We start from the raw sequence: 20,441 nt of genomic DNA, 5'->3' as shown, positions 1-20,441 counted from the left end.
TGGCATGATCTTGGCTCACTGCAACCTCTGCCCTCTGGGTTCAAGCGATTCTCCTGCCTCAGCCTCCCAAGTAGCTGGAACTACAGGTGTGCGCCACCACGTCTAGCTAATTTTTGCATTTTTAGTAGAGATGGGGTTTCACCGTGTTAGCCAGGATGGTCTTGATCTCCGGACCTTGTGATTCACCTGCCTCGGCTTCCCAAATTGCTGGGATTACAGGCACATGCCACCATGCCCAGCTAATTTTTTTTGTATCTTTATTAGAGACGGGGTTTCACCATCTTGGCCAGACTGGTCTTGAACTCCTGACCTCAGGTTATCTGCCCGCTTTGGCCTCCCAAAGTGCTGGGATTACCGGCGTGAGCCACTGCAGCCAGCCCATGCTTTTTATTTTTAATTATTATATTTAAAAAATTATTTATGGGCCGGGCGCGGTGGCTCAAGCCTGTAATCCCAGCACTTTGGGAGGCCGAGACGGGCGGATCACGAGGTCAGGAGATCGAGACCATCTGGCTAACACGGTGAAACCCCATCTCTACTAAAAGTACCAAAATTAGCCAGGCATGGTGGCGGGTGCCTGTAGTCTCAGCTACTCGGGAGGCTGAGGCAGGAGAATGGCATGAACCGCAGGTGGAGTGCAGTGAGCCGAGACTGTGCCACTGCACTCCAGCCTGGGCAACAGAGTGAGACTCCGTTTAAAAAAAAAAAAAGAAAAAAGTAAAAGCTTTACAGATAGAGTTCAAGCTCCATTCTGTCCTCCTGATACCGTTCCCTTTGCTCCCCTCCCCAGGTGATTCCTTTACTTTTCCTGCCATTCTCCTGCCTTAGCCTCCTGAGGAGCTGGGACTACAGGTGCCCGCCACCACACCCAGCTAATTTCTTTCTGTATTTTTAGTAGAAACAGAGTTTCACTGTGTTAGCCAGGATGTTCTCAATGACCTTGTAATCCACCCGCCTCGGCCTCTAAAAGTACTGGGATTACAAGTGTGAGCCACTGCACGTGGCCTGTATTTATTTTTAGTAGAGATGAGGTTTCACCATGTTAGCCAGGATGGTCTTGATCTCCTGACCTTGTTATCCGCCCGCCTCAGCCTCCCAAAGTGCTGGGATTACAGGCGTGAACCACTGCACCTGGCCGCCAGTTGATTTATATCCTATATTTGTTTCCCATCATTCCTATGCATGCTTTTTTTTTTTTTTTTTTTTTTTTGAGATGGAGTCTTGCTCTGTCGCTTAGGCTGGAGTGGAATGGCATGATCTTGGCTCACTGCAACCTCTGCCCTCTGGGTTCAAGCGATTCTCCTGCCTCAGCCTCCCAAGTAGCTGGAACTACAGGTGTGCGCCACCACGTCTAGCTAATTTTTGCATTTTTAGTAGAGATGGGGTTTCACCGTGTTAGCCAGGATGGTCTTGATCTCCGGACCTTGTGATTCACCTGCCTCGGCTTCCCAAATTGCTGGGATTACAGGCACATGCCACCATGCCCAGCTAATTTTTTTTGTATCTTTATTAGAGACGGGGTTTCACCATCTTGGCCAGACTGGTCTTGAACTCCTGACCTCAGGTTATCTGCCCGCTTTGGCCTCCCAAAGTGCTGGGATTACCGGCGTGAGCCACTGCAGCCAGCCCATGCTTTTTATTTTTAATTATTATATTAAAAAATTATTTATGGGCCGGGCGCGGTGGCTCAAGCCTGTAATCCAGCACTTTGGGAGGCCGAGACGGGCGGATCACGAGGTCAGGAGATCGAGACCATCCTGGCTAACACGGTGAAACCCCGTCTCTACTAAAAAAAATACAAAAATCTAGCCGGGCGAGGTGGCGGGCGCCTGTAGTCCCAGCTACTGCGGAGGCTGAGGCAGGAGAATGGCGTAAACCCGGGAGGCAGAGCTTGCAGTGAGCTGAGATCCGGCCACTGCACTCCAGCCCGGGCGACAGAGCGAGACTCCGTCTCAAAAAAAATAAAAAATAAATAAAAAATTATTTATGTAAAAATAGAGACAGGGTCTCATATCGACCAGGCTGGTCTTGAACTCCTGGACTCAGGCAACCTGCCTGTCTTGGCCTCCCCAAGTGCTAGGATTACAGGAGTGACCCACCACACCCAGCAAGTTCATATGTTTATATCCATAAACCATAGCATTGTTTTGTATATTTGTATTATTTATTTATTTATTTGAGACAGGGTCTCATTCTGTCTCTCAGGCTGGAATGCAGTAGCACAATCATGGCTCACTGCTGCCTCACCCTCCTGAGATCAAGCAATCCTCCCACCTCAGCCTCCTGAATAGTTGAGACCACAGGTGCGCATCACCATGTCTGGCTAATTTTTGTATTTTTTGTAGAGATGGGATTTCGCCATGTTGCCCAGTCTGATCTTTAACTCCTGGGCTCAAGCAATTCGCCCACCTCAGCCTCCCAAAGTGCTGGGATTACAGGCATGAGCCACCATGGTTACTAAAGGGGGTGAACTGTTTAAGTCCCTCTTTTACAAATAAGAGAGAATTCAGTCAATAATTTGTCCAAGGGTAGCTCAGAATGGAACCATAATGTCAAATCTTTGCAAGTTCCTTCTCTGTTCTTCTGTTATACTCTATTCCTTTACTCGGCCCTTGAAACATTCACCTGTCATGATTAGCATTCTCAGTCACCACAAACTCCTAAGAGATAAATTGGCAAAGCCTATTCTGAAGCAGTAATTTTATCCTAAAAGCCACCAAACTCTTTAACATTTCTTCTGACTCTATGGAATGCTTTCTAAATTTATATTCCTGGCAGTATGAATGCATAGGTTTTTAAATGCAGGAAAATGTTCTTTGAATATTTCATTGGCTGCGAATCCATTAGACTCTACCATGGAGCCCTGTGTGTTTCTATACATAAGGGCTCTTTCAGGCTGTTAATGCCAAGGGGCAGGTTTTTCTCACAGAGAAGAACTCGGGCAGTAAGGACACAGGGGCAACAGGCCATGTGCTACCTCAACAAACAGCAGCAGCATTATGCAGTCACAACCTTCCCTTGTCACTAAGCAACAAAAGAATTGACCTCCAGAGATTCTCTTTCCTGAAGACATCCTCCAAAAAGGCAAGAGGGAAGTTTGCCTTTTCTGCTCCCTTCTTGGAAAGATGCAAAGTGCGTTAGTAGGCTCCTGGGTAAGAGTGCACTTTATGTTAATCCTGGCCCCTGGCCCTCTGATTGTACCCAAAATCTGACTGAGTCATGACAGTGAAGTGAAAAGGTTTTCATCAGGCATCCAACCTGGAATAGGACCCTGAGCTTCCCACTTCCTCTCCACCATCTTGAGGTCACCCCTGGAGGCTGCCTAGTCTTCCTAACACTTTGCCCCCTTCCATGCATCATGGTCTCCTGCAAGCTAGTGGAAACTCCTAGTCCTCTAGCCACCCCATTTATTCCTAGTTAATTGTTTGAGCCCCCCAAACTTTTGGAGTTTGGCTGCTCTCTAGTCTGGGAACATTTTGAGGGCAAATACTGTGTTTTTGTCTATCTGTATTTCCCATGCTCAGCCCCATGCCTGGAAGACAATAAAGGTTCGATAAATACTGTTGAACTAACCTGAATAGAGAGTGAGGGGTTCCTGACAGAGAAGGATAGACAGACAAAGTGATCCATGTCTTTGGATGGAAAGATATGAGGCTTTCTAGTCGTGTTAAATAGCCCATTGTCATGGCCAGAGGGTAGGCTTAGGACGGATTCTTCTGCTCAGGGTTATAATTGTAGAGGGCCAGACACACCCATCCTCTCCAGGGAGAACTTAGGACAAAGAGGTTGGGCCATAGGAGTTCCCAGACATGATCATCCACAGAGTGTCCACATAATGACATCAGCACAGTATAGCCCCTTTCTTGAACCTCTGATAGTTGCTTATTTCTGTCTCCTGACAATTCCTCTCTCCGAAATCCTCTCCAGGCCAGGCGTGGTGGCTCATGCCTGTAATCCCAGCACTTTGGGAGGCCAAGGTGGGCAGATCACGAGGTCAGGAGTTCGAGACCAGCCTGGCCAACATGGTGAAACTCTGTCTCTACTAAAAATACAAAAATTAGCCGAGTGTGGTGGTGGGTGCCTGTAATCCCAGCTACTCGGGAGGCTGAAGCAGGAGAATTGATTGAACCAGGGAGGCAGAGGTTGCAGCGAACTGAGATCATACCACTGCACTCCAGCCTGGTGACACAGCAAGACTCCGTCTCAAAAAAAAAAAAAAAAAATCAGCCTGGCATGGTAGTGGGCACCTGTAGTCCCACGTACTTGGGAGGCTGAGGCAAGAGAATGACTTGAACCTGGGAGGCAGAGGTTGCCGTGAGCTGAGGTTGTGCCACTGTACTCCAGCCTGGGCAACAGAGCAAGACTCTGTCTCCAAAAAAAAAAAAAAAACAAAAAAAAACTGTGGGGAGAACAACAAAGGGGATTTCTTCTCCGGCTCTTTAGGGAAGGACCACACCCCTGATCAGTGGTCCTGCCCACAACTCTCTCCTCTGAATGAATGGCACTCCTTCCCTACACATGCATAGCCCAAGTGGGTCATTACAGCTGAGTTCAACTGTCCCAATGATGGATGAAGACACTTCCATACTGGTCCATCTCCAGGAGTGTCCTAACTCCTTAGATTCTTTCTATTCTGTCAGGAACTTCCAGAAGGGGCTTCTGGTCTGGCTTTCCAAGAACCCTCAACTGGGGCCCTGAGGTCTAGGACCCATGGTCGAGATTTGAGTGAGTTATCCTCATTCCTGTCTTGTTATAGCACAACAATGGCTTCTATGGGCACTACAGAAGCCAATTCAAGAGTGAAAGTGCTAGAGAATACCGCCTTGCAGCCAAGCCCCAGCCTCCAGCAGTGTTCCTGCAGCGATGTCAGGTACAAGGCTGACCTAAAGGCAGTGGGGGTGACTGGACCAGTTCTTGCCTCTCCCAGAACCCAAGAGCATCATCCCATCCCTTCCATGGCTGTATTGACACCTATCCCTGGGACAAGCTTTACCTTTCTTCTCTGAGATGTCAGATCTTTCCCCTACAGACAGGGTAGTGAGTGAGTGCCAAACTGAACCGTCTTGCTCACTGCCCTTTCTAGATGGACAAAGGGTAAAGGCCTAGCTGGGGTGGGTAGCTACAGGCAGACAGCCTCTAGAACCCAGGAAGTAAGCTTTGAGTTTTGCTGACAACTACCTTCACATTCAGATTCCTTGATGCTAAGAAAGCCCATGGTCCATCCCACAGCCAGCTTCACAGTCCAGGGCCTTGGAAATTAGTAGGAGGCCTCCTCTGGTCAGGGAAGTGGTACAGGAGGCAGCTGGGTACTGGCTTACACATTTGGCCAGGGAATACTGGAAAGGAGTGATGGCACAGGTAGCCTGGAGTGGCTATAACAGGCTTCTGAAGAACAGGAAAGGGATACAGGGCCATAGGCCCTTTACTACTTACAGGCCTGGAGACAAGGAAGGGGCACCGTGTATCATAAATCAGGGTCATGGCTGGGCAAGGTGGCCCACGCGTGTAATCCTAGCACTTCAGGAGGCCGAGGCAGGTGGATCACTTGAGGTCAGGAGCTCGAAACCAGTCTGGCCAACATGGTGAAACTCCATCTTTACTAAAAATACAAAAAAAAAAAAAAAAAATAGGCCAGGCGCAGTAGCTCACGCCTGTAATCCTAGCACTTTGGGAGGCCGAGGCAGGTGGATCACCTGAGGTTGATAGTTCAAGACCAGCCTGACCAATATGGAGAAACCCCATCTCTACTAAAAATACAGAATTAGCCTGGCTTGGTGGCGCATGCCTGTAATCTCAGCTACTCAGGAGGCTGAGGCAGGATGCTGGCTTGAACCCAGGAGGTGGAGGTTGCAGTGAGCCAAGATCAGATAGTGCCATTGCATTCCAGCCTGGGCAACAAGAGCAAAACTCCGTCTCAAAAAAAAAAAAAAAATTAAACCGGGCATGGTGGTGCACACCTGTAATCCCAGCTACTTAGGAGGCTGAGGTAGAGAGAATTGCTTGAACCCGGGAGGCAGAAGTTGCAATAAACCAAGATGGCACCACCACACTCCATCCTGGGTGACAGAGTGAGACTCGGTCTCAAAAAACGAAATAAAATAAAAAATCAGTCACAATAGTAAAAAGCATACTCAGCAGAACTCAGAAGGTTACATTTACAAAGGATTGCTGGTGACAGCCTCAGATAAAGGCAGTCCCACAGGCTGTTAGCAACCAAGTGGTTAGTACCACTGAGCAAAAGGGACAAGGGGGAGGCATGGCTTCTAGAATCAAGAAAGAGATAAAGGTATGGAAAGGGTCACCCTGACAGGAGCAGTAATCCTAGGTAGAGAGACATAGCCAGGTGGGAGGTGGCCTAGGAGGGAGCCAAGAGAAGAAACACTTCCTCTCTCTTTTCCTCCATCTCCTCCCAGGGCTCCCTGGTGGCCAGAACAAAGCGAATGCAGTGTTGAGTGCAGTCAGGTCAGCCTCCAGAGCAACAGCTGGGTAGAAGAAGGCCCAGAGGGACGTGAAGGGGTGCCTGAAACAGGTACCACCCACTGCACCTTCTTGCTTCCCAGCCTTTTGCCAGGTCCAACTTGATCTGCCATCTGGATTTTCTATGAATTGCTTTCCCAGGCTGAGACCAGGGTCCTGGAGGCTTCTATTTTATGGAAACTGAACTTCCTTAGCATATGCACTTGCAAGGGCTGCCTGCTACAGCCTACCAAGCCAGGCCCAGATGCAGCTCCAGACTGTCCATCCAGGGCCACCTCCCTTTTGAGAGTGATGGGATGTGGGAAGTACAGAAAGAGAAGCAACCCAGAGACTTCCTGTTGTATGTCTGTCATTGCCCTCAGTGGCAGCTCTCCTCCCAGAGACTGGAACATCCTATCAATCTGGTAAACTCATTCCTCAGGAACAGACATGTAAGGGACATGTTTTGGCTGCAGATCAATGTAAGGATTTTCTACACAAAAAATTTACTAGCATTAGCAGCAGCCCCAAGTAGCGTAATCTGTGTCTTGGATTCAGGTTATATAAATGTCAAATCTCATGGTTCTTCCTAGGTCTAAAGCTGTTTTAATTAATAGGACTGCTCAGAGAAGTTGCACATTTTCTTTTTGCATTGACTGAGAGGTACCAGGTTTCAGCTGGCAGATTCTAGCTATTTTTTTTTTCTTTTTTTTTTTTGAGACAGTGTCTCACTCTGTTGCCCAGTCTGGAGTGCAGTGGCTCGATCTCTGCTCACTGCAAGCTCCGCCTCCCAGGTTCACGCCATTCTCCTGCCTCAGCCTCCCAAGTAGCTGGAACTACAGGTACCCACCACCACGCCTGGCTAATTTTTTTTGTATTTTTAGTAGAGACGGGGTTTCGCAGTATTAGCCAGGATGGTCTCAATCTCCTGACCTTGTAATCTGCCCGCCTCGGCCTCCCAAAGTGCTGGGATTACAGGCAGATTCTAGCTATTGTTTAAAGCCTTTCCAAGATGTAGCATCCACTCTCCTTTGGTTTGTAAAATTTTTGTCCATGACATACAGATGCAAGAAAATTATTTTTTCTTTTTTTTCATTTTTTCTTCTAAAGCAGATTAATCTCTTTCTAGCCTTCAACTGCCTGATTCTTGGGAAATATAATTCTGGTCCTCTTAGTTCCTCAGGTTGGACAAGAGTTCTGTCTGGTTGGGTGCATGTTCTTCACCTGCAGTGCCATGATTGCTAGGCCCCTGCTGCCATCCCATCCCTCAGTTTACCAAGGAGCCTCCTCTCTTAGTGCAGACTGCCAAGCCTCCACAGGGGCCCTTAGCCCTCCCACATGCAAATACTGCCCCTTCCAAAGAAACCCACCTCTCTTCCAAGGCTTCTTAAGATGGAATCCCAATCCTGGCTCTACCTGTTCAGAAACCATGGATTTTACCACCTCGATGGAAAAGGAGCCTTGAATGATTAAGAAACAAAGATGCTAGTGATCATTCTTTGCAGGGCAAGAATACCCAGAATTGCCTGGGTAGAGAGGAAATGACTGTGCTTCTCACCAAGCTCCCACAGTTTTGAGAGAACAAAACTCCCTGGGCGTCAATAAATTATCCTACCACTATAAGAATAGTGAATTTCCAGTCAGAGGTGCCTCCGACAGGAAAGACATGTACATTCTAGGGCTAAGTGCAATTTGGTAGCTGAGGATAGACACGGGAGAAATTTGGGGGTCAATTGAAACTTGCCCCAGACTCCTAGATTTTAATTGAAACTTTCATTGAAATAATTATCAATTCATAAGCAGTTGTAAAAAATAATAGAGATTTCTTTTACACTTTGCCTGGTTACCTTCAATGGTAACATCTTGCAAAGCTATGGTATAATATTACAACCAGGACATTGACACTGATTGATATAATCACTAAAGTTCATTCAAATTTCCCTAGTTTTACTTGTACGTGTGTGTGTGTGAGTGTGTGTGTGTGTGTGTGTATTAAGAGCTATAGGCTGGGCACAGTGGCTATAGACAGGGCGCGGTGGCTCATGCCTGTAATCCCAGCATTTGGGAGGCCGAGGCGGGCGGATCACAAGGTTAGGAGATCAAGACCATCCTGGCTAACATGGTGAAATCCCGTCTCTACTAAAAAATACAAAAAATTAGCCAGGCATGGTGGCGGGCACCTGTAGTCCCAGCTACTAAGGAGGCTGAGGCAGGAGAATGGAGTGAACCCAGGAGGCGGAGCTTGCAGTGAACCGAGATGGCAACACTGCACTCCAGACTGGACGATAGAGCAAGACTCCGTCTCAAAAAAAAAAAAAAAAAAAAAAGAGCTATAAAATTTGCCAGGCGAGGGGCCGGGCACGGTGGCTCAAGCCTGTAATCCAGCACTTTGGGAGGCCAAGACGGGCGGATCACGAGGTCAGGAAATCGAGACCATCCTGGCTAACACAGTGAAACCCTGTCTCTACTAAAAAATACAAAAAACTAGCCGGGCGAGGTGGCGGGCGCCTGTAGTCCCAGCTACTCGGGAGGCTGAGGCAGGAGAATGGCGTAAACCAGGGAGGCGGAGCTTGCAGTGAGCCGAGATTGTGCCACTGCACTGCAGCCTGGGCGACAGAGCAAGACTCCGTCTCAAAAAAAAAAAAAAAATTTGCCAGGCGCGGTGGCTCATACCTGTAATCCCAGTACTTTGGGAGGCCAAGGCGGGCAGATCACCTGAGGTCGGTAGTTCAAGACCACCCTGACCAACAAGGAGAAACCCCATTTCTACTAAAAATACAGAATTAGCGGGGATAGTGGCACATGCCTGTAATCCCAGCTACTTGGGAGGCTGAGGCAGGAGAATCACTTGAACCCGGGAGGCAGAGGTTGTGGTGAGCCAAGATTGCTCCATTGCACTCCAGCCTGGGCAACAACAGCAAAACTCTGTCTCAAAAAAAGAAAAAACAAACAAAAAAAAAGAGCTATAAAATTTTAGCTGGGCGCGGTGGCTCATGCCTGTAATCCCAGCACTTTGGGAGGTTCAGGTGGGTGGATCATGAGGCCAGGAGTTTGAGACTGGCCAATATAGTGAAACCCCATCTCTACTAAAAACACAAAAAATTGGCAGGGCATGGTGGCAGGCACCTGTAATCCAAGCTACTTGGGAGGCTGAGGCAGGAGAACAGCTTGAACCCAGGAGGCAGAGGTTGCAGTGGACTGAGATAGAGCCACTGTACTCCAGCCCGGGCAACAGTATGACACACTGTCTCGAAAAAGAAAGAGCTTTAAAATGTTATTGCCAATGTAGTTTTGTGTATCTAACACCACAGTTGACTGTGGTGGTAGACCAACATCGCAAGGGATCCCTGGTGCTGCTCTGTTTTTGTTTTTGTTTTTTTTTTTGTTTTTTTTTTGTTTTTTTTTTGAGGCGGAGTCTCGCTCTGTCGCCCAGACTGGAGTGCAGTGGCGCAACCTCGGCTCACTGCAAGCTCCGCCTCCCGGGTTCACGCCATTCTCCTGCCTCAGCCTCCCGAGTAGCTGGGACTACAGGCGCCCGCCACCTCGCCCGGCTAGTTTTTTTTTTGTATTTTTTTAGTAGAGACGGGGTTTCACCATGTTAGCCAGGATGGTCTCGATCTCCTGACCTCGTGATCCGCCCGTCTCGGCCTCCCAAAGTGCTGGGATTACAGGCTTGAGCCACCGCGCCCGGCCTGTTTTTTTTCAAGTTTCACTCTTGTTGCCCGGGCTGGAGTGCAATGGTGTGATCTCGGCTCACTGAAACCTCTGCCTCCCGAGTTCAAGCAAATCTCCCGCCTCAGCCTCCCGAGTAGCTGGGATTATAGGTGCCCACCACTGCGTCCAGCTAATTTTTTTGTATTTTTAGTAGAGACGGGGTCTTACCATATTGCCCTGGTTGGTCTCAACCTCCTGACCTAGGGCGATCTGCCTGCCTCAGCTTCCCAAAGTGTCAGGATTACAGGTGTGAGTCACCCTGCCTGGTCTATGTAATTTATTTTTCTTTAAGACAGAGTGTTGTTCTGTCACCTAAGCTGGAGTGCACTGTCGTGATCTCAGCTCACTGCAACCTCTGCCTCCCGGGTTCAAGTGATTCTCCTGCCTCAGCCTCCTGAGTAGCTGGGATTACAGGTATGCACCACCACACCTGGGTAATTTTGTATTTTTAGGAGAGACGGGGTTTCTCCATGTTGGTCAGGCTGGTCTTGAACTCCTGACCTCAGGTGATCTACCTGCCTTGGCCTCACAAAGTTACAGGCGTGAGCCACTGTGCCTGGCCCCCACTTCTTTTTTTTTTTTTTTAAGATGGAGTCTTGCTCTTTCGCCCAGGCTGGAGTGCAGTGGCGCTATCTTGGCTCACTGCAAGCGTGGCCTCCTGGGTTCACGCCATTCTCCTGCCTCAGCCTCCCGAGTAGCTGGGACTACAGGCACCCGCCACCACGCCTGGCTATTTTTTTTTTTTTTTTTTTGTATTTTTAGTAGACACAGGGTTTCATTGTGTTAGCCAGGATGGTCTCGATCTCCTGACCTCGTGATCCACACTCCTCAGCCTCCCAAAGTTCTGGGATTACAGGCGTGAGCCACCGCGCCCAGCCCCCTTTTCTAAATCAATCTTCTATTTCTAAGATTTTGTCACTTAAAATATTATAGACAGGGTGCAGTGGCTCACCTCTGTAATCCCAGCACTTTGGGAGGCCAAGGTGGGTGGATCACTTAAGGCCAGGAGTTCGAGACCAGCCTGGCCAACATGGTGAAACCTTATCTCTACTAAAAATACAAAAAATTAGGCCAGGCACGGTGGCTCACGCCTGTAATTCCAGCACTTTGGGAGGCCGAGGTGGGCGGATCATGAGGTCGGGAGATCGAGACCATCTTGGCTAACACGGTGAAACCCCATCTCTACTAAAAACATAAAAAATTAGCTGGGTGTGGTGGCAGGTGCCTGTAGTCCCAGCTACTCGGGAGGCTGAGGCAGGAGAATGGCATGAACCCAGGAGGCGGAGCTTGCAGTGAGCCGAGATTGCGCCACTGCACTCCAGCCTGGGCGACAGAGCAAGACTCCGTCTCAAAAAAAAAAAACCAAAACAAAAAATTAGCTGAGCTTGGTGGCTCATGCCTGTAATCACAGCTACTCGGGAAGCTGAGGCAGGAGAATCCCTTGAACCTGGGAGGCGGAGGTTGTGGTGTGCCAAGATCACACCACTGCACTCCAGCCTTGAGATGGAGACCAAGACTCCATCTCAAAAAAAAAAAAATTGCATAGGCCAGTTGCGGTGGGTCATGCCTATAATCCCAACACTTTGGGAAGCCAAGGCAGCAGACTGCTAGAGGTCAGGAGTTTGAGACCAACCAGGGCAATATGGTGAAACCCCATCTCTGGTAAAAATACAAAAATTAGTCAGTGTCGTGGCACATGCCTGTAATCCCAGCTACTTGGGAGGCTGAGGCATAAGAAGCTCTTGAGGCCGGGCGCGGTGGCTCAAGCCTGTAATCCCAGCACTTTGGGAGGCCGAGACGGGCGGATCACGAGGTCAGGAGATCGAGACCATCCTGGCTAATACGGTGAAACCCTGTCTCTACTTAAAAATACAAAAAAAAACTAGCCGGGCGACGAGGCAGGCGCCTGTAGTCCCAGCTACTCGGGAGGCTGAGGCAGGAGAATGGCGTAAACCCGGGAGGCGGAGCTTGCAGTGAGCTGAGATCCGGCCACTGCACTCCAGCCTGGGTGGCAGAGCGAGACTCCGTCTCAAAAAAAAAAAAAAAAAAAAAAGAAGCTCTTGAACCTGGGAGGTGGAGATTGCGGCAAGCCAAAATCACGCCACTGCACTCTAGCCTGGGTGACACAGTGAGACTCTGTCTCAAAAAAATAATTAAATTAAATTAAAATGTTATATAAAGCTGGGCACAGCTCATGCCTCTAATCCCAGCACTTTCAGGAGGCCAAGGCAGGAGGATTGCTTGAGCCCAAGAGTTCAAGATCAGCCTGGGCAACATAATGAGAACTCATCTCTAAAAAACAGTTAAACAATTAGCCAGGCATGGTGGCATGCGCCTGTGGTACCAGCTACTCAGGAGACTGAGGTAGAAGGATTGCTTGAGCCCAGGAGGTCAAGGCTGAAGTGAGCCATGATTGTGTCACCGCACTCCAGCCTGGCAACAAAGTGAGACCCTGTCTCAAAAACAGTTATGTAAATAGAATAATACAATAAGCACCCTTTGGAGACTATTTTTGCAGCATAATCTCCTAGAGATTCATCCAAATTATTGTGTGTATCAATAGTACATTTATTTTCATTACTGAGTAGTATTCCTTGGTACCAACTTACCAGTTTGTTTAATCATTCATCTGTTAAAGGATATCTGACCTGATTCCAGTTTTTCGCTCATACAAGTAAAGCTTTTAAGAATATTTCTGTATAAATTTTTGGTTGAACATAAGTTTTTGTCTCTCTGGGATAAATGCCCAGGAATACAATTGCTGGGTCATGTAGTAGTTGCATGTTTAGTGTTATTGTTTTGTTTTGTTTTGTTTTTGAGACAGAGTGTCGCTCTGTCGGCCAGGCTGGAGGGCAATGGCACAATCGCAGCTCACTGCAACCTCCGCACCCCGGCTCAAGCAGTTCTCCGGCCTCAGCCTCCTGAGTAGCTAGGATTACAGGTGTGTGCCACCACGCCTGGCTAATTTTTGTATTTTTAGTAGAGACAAGGTTTCACCATGTTGGCCAGGCTGGTCTTGAACTCCTGATCTCAGGTAATCCACGCACCTCAGCCTACCAAAGTGCTGGGATTACAGATATGAGCCACCAAGGCTGGCTGCATGTTTAGTATTTTTGTTGTTGTTGTTGTTGTTTTGTTTGTTTGTTTTTTGAGATGGAGTCTCACTCTGTAACCCAGGCTGTAGTGCAGTGGCTCACTGCAACCTCCACCTCCCAGGTTCAAGCAATTCTCCTGCCTCGGCCTCCCAAGTAGCTGGGATTACAGGAGGCTGCCACCACGCCTGGCTAATTTTTTTTTTTTTCTTTTTTGTATTTTTTAGTGGAGGCGGGGTTTCACCATCTTGGCCAGGCTGGTCTTGAACTCCTGACCTCATGATTCACCTACCTCTGCCTCTCAAAGTGCTGGGATTACAGGCATGAGCCGCCACTCCCGGCCACATGTTTAGTTTTTTGTTTGTTTGTTTGTTTTTAAGTTTAAGTTATTTATTTAAGCCATCTCCTGCCACAAGCAAAGGGATGGAAGACCAGTATACCAGTCATCATTTGATACAAAAAGATGAGCTTAAGGTCCCGTATACTTTTTCTGGTCCATGTGCAGAGTAATGGTCCAAACCAGTGCTGTGGTCCCTGGTGCCCAGGTAGTGGTCCAGATTCTCTTTATTCATCTTCGTAGCCAGTTGGAAGTGGATTCACATGAGGGTTATGGAATAGAGTATGGTTACCATCTCCCCAGGGAAACGGCTTGGTCCTGATGCGGAGATGAGGGTAGGCGATGAACTCGGGTCTCTCGTGCTCTCCGTGGTGTGACTTCAGGTACACATTCAGCATGCTGACTGCCACACCAGGGAGCACGACGAAGAAGGTGAGAGTCTTCCACATGCGAGCTGATCCCTCTTTGCCATTGGCGCCACTCGACATAGGCCACCCCAGCTGTGGGCCGGACCGACCCAGCAGACAAGAAACCCAGGACACACCAACTGCCGCCATTTTCAACCTGGACTACTCCACATGTTTAGTTTTTAAAAGAAACTGCCAAACTGTTTTCAAGAGTGGCTTTATCATTTTATATTCCTACCAGCAATGCATGAATGATCTGGTTTCTCTGCATTCTCACCAATACCTGGTGTTGTCTCTATTTTCAACTGGAGCCATTCTGATAGATGTGTAGTGATATTTTATTGTGGTTTTAATTTGCATTTCCCTGATGTTTAATGATGAATATCTTTTCATGTGTTATTTGTCATCTGTATATCTTCTTTAGTTAGATGTCTTCATGTTTGCCCATTTTCTAATTAGACTGTGATTTTACTGTTGAGTTGAGAGGGTTCCTTATATTTTCTAGTCCTCTGCTGGATATATGGTTTATAAATATTTTCTCCCAGTGTGTAGCTTGGTTTGCAGTGGCACGATCATGGCTCATTGCACTCTTGATCTCTTTTTTTTTTTTTTTTTTGAGACGGAGTCTTGCTCTGTCACCCAGGCTGGAGTGCTGTGGCCGGATCTCTCAGCTCACTGCAAGCTCCGCCTCCCGGGTTCACGCCATTCTCCTGCCTCAGCCTCCTGGGTAGCTGGGACTACAGGCGCCGCCACCTCGCCCGGCTAGTTTTTTGTATTTTTTAGTAGAGACGGGGTTTCACCGGGTTAGCCAGGATGGTCTCGATCTCCTGACCTCGTGATCCGCCCATCTTGGCCTCCCCAAGTGCTGGGATTACAGGCTTGAGCCACCACGCCCAGCCGATCTCTTTTTTTTTTGAGACAGAGTCTCGCTCTGTCACCCAGGCTGGAGTGCAGTGGCTTGATCTTGGCTCACTGCAAGCTCCACCTCCCAGGTTCACACCATTCTCCTGCCTCAGCCTCCCGAGTAGCTAGGACTACAGGTGCCCGCCACCACGCCCAGCTAATTTTTTCTATTTTTTAGTAGAGACGGGGTTTCACTGTGTTAGCCAGGATGGTCTCAATCTCCTGACCTCGTGATCCACCCGCCTCGACCTCCCGAAGTGCTGGGATTACAGGCATGAGCCACTGCGCCTGGCTGCACCCTTGACCTCTTAAGCTCACGTGATCCTTCCCCTTCCTTATTAGTTGCTGGGACCACAGGTATGCAACACCACGCCTGGCGTTTTTTTTTATTTTTTGTAGAGACAGTATCTGGGAGCCTTGCCACGCTGCCCAGGGGAGCCTTGCCATGCTGCCTGGGCTGGTCTTGAACTCCTAGGATCAAGCAATCCTTCCTCCTTGGTCTCTCAAAGTCCTGGGATTATGGGTGTGAGCCACTGCACTCGGCCTCAGCTTGCTTTTTTTTTTTTTTTGGAGACAGAGTCTCCCTCTGTTGCCAAGCCTGGAGTGCAGTGGCAAGATTTCAGCTCACTGCAACCTCTGCCACCCAAGTTCAAGTAATTCTCCTGCCTCGGCCTCCCAGGTGGCTGGGATCACAGGCACCCGCCGCCACACCCAGCTAATTTTTGTATTTTTAGTAGAGACGAGGTTTCACCATGCTGGCCAGGCTGGTCTCGAACTCTTGGCCTCAAGTGATCTACCCGCCTCTGCCACCCAAACTGCTGGGATTATAGGCGTGAGCCATCGTGCCCAGCCTTAGCTTGCATTTTGAGTAATGAAAGCTTCCCACCTTCTTAGAGTTTTCATTCTGCTTGAAGACTGCCATCGGACTGTCTAAGGCAGGCGGTTCTAAAAAGGGAACTCTTAAACACACATACAATAAGCTCTACCCTGAAGATTCTGGCTCAGGGATCTAGAATGGATTTTATCTGGGGACCTGCTGTCAGCCATTACCTGTACTCCCAAGCCAGCCAAGCCTGACCTCACCAGATCTGGCCACTTCAGGTCTACAGCAGGAGAAACTGAGTGGCTGGAGAGGGTATGGCTCTGAGGGCAGAAGTCAGTCACAAAGGCAAGAAGGTAGTCTTGGGACAGATTCCTGCTGAAGCCTGGAGGCCTAAGAGATGGTCTTTCTCTGCCTGGAAGTGGAGCAAGGCTCTAGCTCCAACTGAGCCAAAGTAAATTCCCTGGGGCCAGGACCTTCTGTCCCTGATCATTAATTTTTTTTTTTTTTTTCCTGTCGCCCAGGCTGGAGTGCAATGGCGCGATCTCGGCTCGCTGCAACCTCTGTCTCCCAGGTTTAAACAATTATCCCGGCCGGGCGCGGTGGCTCAAGCCTGTAATCCCAGCACTTTGGGAGGCCGAGACGGGCGGATCACGAGGTCAGGAGTTCGAGACCATCCTGGCTAACACGGTGAAACCCCGTCTCTACTAAAAATATAAAAAAACTAGCCGGGCGAGGTGGCGGGCGCCTGTAGTCCCAGCTACTCGGGAGGCTGAGGCAGGAGAATGGCGTAAACCCGGGAGGCGGAGCTTGCAGTGAGCTGAGATCCGGTCACTGCACTCCAGTCTGGGCGACAGAGCGAGACTCCGTCTCAAAAAAAAAAAAAAAAAAAAAAAAAAAAAAAAAACAATTATCCCACTTCAGCCTCCTGAGTAGCTGGGATTACAGCCAGACATCACCACACCCAGCTAATTTTTTTGTGTGTTTTAGTAGAGACGGGGTTTCACTATGTTGGCCAGGTTGGTCTTGAACTCCGACCTCAAGTGATCTGCCCATCTCAGCCTCCCAAAGTGCTGGGATTACAGGCGTAAGCCACCACACCCAGCCTAATTTTTGTATTTTTAGTAGAAACGGGGTTTCAGTATGTTGGCCAGGCTGGTCTCAAACTTCTGACCTCAAACTTCTGCCTCGGCCTCCCAAAGTGCTGGGATTACAGGTGTGAGCCACCGTGCCCAGCCTGTTTATTGATTTAACAGCAACATTTATTGAGCAGTGCTGGAGTTATAGATATGAGCAAGACAGACTGCCTTTGCCCACAAGAAGCTTATGTTTTAATGGTGGGGCATGCGATGTTCTAATCGGTGGGGGGAACATCATATAGAATAATATAGTATGTTAGCAGGTGAAAAATGCACGGTTAGAGTGATGGAACTATTGGCCTAGTGCTCAAGGAAGGAAGAGGGAGGTGTGAGGGAATTATCTGGGAAGGAGAAGGAACAGGTGGTGCAAAGCCCTAAGTGGGAGCACCTGGTATGCCTGAGGAGCAGTGGGGAAATCAGTGTGGCTGGAGGTAACAGAAGGATCAATATCGTGTGGGTCTCACAGACCACTATGATGACTTTGGCTACCACAAATAGGAGGAACTGTTGTGAATTTTCAGCAAATGAGATGTGCTCTCATTTATGTACTAACAGAAATATGCTGGCTGCTAAGTGGACAACAGACTGGAGGGGCAAGTTTGAAAGCAGGGACACCAGGCAGGAAGCTCTTGCAATAATTCAGGCAAGAGAGGAATGTGGCTTGGATAGGGGAAAACAGTGGGCATGCTGAGACGTGGTCTGGTCGTGGGCACATTTTGACCACAGTATCAACAGGATACTGGCACATTCAATGTGGGGTATGAGAGAAGAGAATCAAGGGGACTCAAGGTGTTTGACAGGATCTGGCTGCCGTGGTCTGAGCTGGGGGAGGCTGTAGGTGGAGTGTGTCTGGGATGACCCAAAGCTCAGTCATATGTTTGGAGATGCCCAATTGGGCATTTACATGAAGATGTGGAGTAGGCAGTTGTCTACTGAGCCCAGAGTTCAGGAGAAAGTTTGAGCTGGAGATAGAAATTCCAGTTTTCAGATGGCATTTAGGGCCAAGAGTCTGGGTATGTTGATGGGGGAGTAAGTGTGGATGCAGGGGAGGAGAGGACTCAAGTCCTGGGCAATCAAGAGTTAAGGCCCGGCCGGGCGCGGTGGCTCAAGCCTGTAATCCCAGCACTTTGGGAGGCCGAGTCGGGCGGATCACGAGGTCAGGAGATCGAGACCATCCTGGTGAACACTGTGAAACCCCGTCTCTACTAAAAAATACAAAAAACTAGCCGGGCGAGGTGGCGGGCGTCTGTAGTCCCAGCTACTCGGGAGGCTGAGGCAGGAGAATGGCGTGAACCCGGGAGTCGGAGCTTGCAGTGAGCTGAGATCCGGCCACTGCACTCCAGCCCTGGCGACAGAGCAAGACTCCGTCTCAAAAAAAAAAAAAAAAAAAAAAAAAAGAGTTAAGGCCCAGCTTGAAACTCAGCCACTGCTCCCCTGATGGGAGGATGTCCTGGAAGATGCCTCCTTATTGAGGACCCTCCTCAATAAGGGTTCCATGGTCTTCTGCTTCAGGGCAAGTCCCAGGTTGAGATATCCCTGAGAAGTGTTGCTTTAATTAGTCTCTGCCCTCTGTCTGTTGGCAGTTTAGCAGCTTAGGGACAGTGGCTCCTGGCGACTTCCCTCCATTAGGGACCCTGAGGCAGTGATCTGGGTAAGGGCGGGTAAATAAGCATCATTTTCCCTATTCACTTTCTTTCTCACTATCTTTCAAGGAGCCGGCGCAGCAACACTTCTTCTCCAAGCATGACAACCGTACCTCCTTTGACAAAGTGAGTGCCAAAGAGAGGAAGAATGGCAAGCAGTCCCCCAGCCTAAGTTGAAGTCTGGACAGAGCAGGTGGTAGGGTGGAGGGGATGACACTGAGGGAGGGCTCCTTATGAAGGCAGAGGAGTGGCTGTCTTACCCCACAAACTTTTTCCTCTGGGAAACAGCCTATTCCCCCAAACAGAGACATCTCTATGTTGGTTTCCTCTGCCAGCTTGCCAGACAATGTGCAAGTATCCTGTGGGCCACTAACTTTCTGGGTGCTTCACCTTAGAATGAAAGACATCACTGGGGAGACAGGCCAAGGAGGCCAGGGTACAGGCCAAGACAGCCAGGCCTAGGACAGGCATCACCAAGCAGACTTGGGGTTAGGAGGGGTCCAAGAAGGTGCTTGGTGCCAGGAATATGGGCCAATGGCCCGTACCGTTGAGGAGGGCCCCTACTGCCTGCTGCAGGGAATTGGAAGGCGGAAGGACCTGGAGCGCCTGTGGCAGCGGCACACCTTCCTGCGCTGGGCACCCTGTGAGATAGAGTTGCGCCAGCAAGGGCCCCTGGAATCTTCTTACCAGGCCGATTTCCGACCAGGCCCAGGACTCAGTGGCCTCCCCCAGCGACTCGTCCATTTTGTGCAGGTCCAGCCTTCCCATGCCAGGACCACCTACCAGCAGAACTTCTGCTACCCATCCCGGGGTGGCCACTGTGACAGTTACAAGTTAGGGCCCCAGGCGCCAGTCACAGACATACTGCCTGACCTCCCAGTGATCCCAAAACCCAAGCTGCTGCAGCACTACCTTCATGCTGGGGTCTCTGAGTGTCTAAACTGGTCCAGAGCATTAAACAAGGACAGCTGACACAGCAGCCTCTCTGTGCTTGCAGCCCACAATGGGATGCAGCCCAAGAGGCTGAAAAGTAGTAACAGGCTGCCAGGTCCTATGCCTGTCTCCCATGGCACTTGTGCCCATGGTGTTTGTGTGTTGGGCATGGGAGGTGCTGCTCTGGGATCCCTGCCACTAAGTGAGAAAGGGTAAGGCCTGCAGGAGGCTAAGAGTCCAGGAGGGTTGCCATAGCCACAGCAGGTGCGTTCCAGGGTCCCAAGTACTACTCTGTTCTTGCAGCAAACCCAGCTGTAGAGAGGAAGATTAGAGGGCAGTCCCCAGCCTACATTGAAGTCAGGACAGAGCAGGTGGTAGGTTGGAGGGGGTGACACTGAGGGAGGGCTCCTTATGAAGGCAGCAGAGTGACTATCTTCCCCACAACCTTTCTCCTCTGGGAAACAGCCTATTCCCCCAAACAGAGACGTCTCTGTGTTGGTCTCCTCTGCCAGCTTGCCAGACAATGTGCAAATGTCCTATGGGCTGCTGACTTTCTAGGTGCTTCACCCTAGAATGAAAGGCATCACTGGGGAAGCAGGCCAAGTATTCAGTGTAGCTATGGGGAAAGCAGACCCCAGAGACCTGTACTAGCAGGCAACAAAGGCTGGAAGAAGGAAGAGTTGGCAGCTTTCTCAGGAGGCAGCTGCCTTGGAGGGGTTTGCTGGGTGGCCACACAGTCCTGTTCAAGAGACAGCTGCCCCACAGCTGAGGCAGAAGGAGACTGCCCTGGGCCACAAAACCCACTGAACCACTCCTCCCTGTGGAGGTGAGCAGAGACCCTAAGGAGACACTCTGTAACTTGGATCTGGAGGTCTTCCTAACCCTGTGGTATTTTGTTGTTGTTTTCTGAGCACTTCTCTGGTCACCCTATCCCACCATCCTTTGGTGACATGTGACAGCCCTTCCTTACTGTCCTAGTGCTCTCTAATCTCCATGA

General features: G+C 49.4%; 2 protein-coding genes across 2 annotated transcripts; one reads left to right on the top strand and one right to left on the bottom strand.

The window, feature by feature from the left end:
* The first annotated feature begins 2,442 nt into the window (after positions 1-2,442).
* CUNH3orf84 (chromosome unknown C3orf84 homolog) lies at positions 2,443-19,485 on the top strand. The gene is made up of 4 exons (XM_033207146.1): positions 2,443-3,152; positions 4,757-4,870; positions 18,581-18,637; positions 19,067-19,485. Exons 1-4 carry the CDS (start codon positions 3,126-3,128, stop codon positions 19,481-19,483), a joined length of 615 nt encoding a protein of 204 aa, XP_033063037.1. The 5' UTR covers positions 2,443-3,125; the 3' UTR covers positions 19,484-19,485.
* Positions 13,635-14,171, bottom strand: LOC117081344 (cytochrome c oxidase subunit 6A1, mitochondrial-like). Its single transcript, XM_033207150.1, has one exon. It carries the CDS (start codon positions 14,154-14,156, stop codon positions 13,827-13,829), a length of 330 nt encoding a protein of 109 aa, XP_033063041.1. The 5' UTR covers positions 14,157-14,171; the 3' UTR covers positions 13,635-13,826.
* Positions 19,486-20,441: the final 956 nt, after the last annotated feature.

This window comes from Trachypithecus francoisi, unplaced genomic scaffold (genome assembly GCF_009764315.1).
Source record: "Trachypithecus francoisi isolate TF-2019V2 unplaced genomic scaffold, Tfra_2.0 Lachesis_group0, whole genome shotgun sequence".
In the NCBI taxonomy this organism is placed as follows: domain Eukaryota; kingdom Metazoa; phylum Chordata; class Mammalia; order Primates; family Cercopithecidae; genus Trachypithecus; species Trachypithecus francoisi.
The sequence above is the reverse complement of the archived record's forward strand: the minus strand, read 5'-3'. Positions and strand labels throughout refer to the sequence as shown.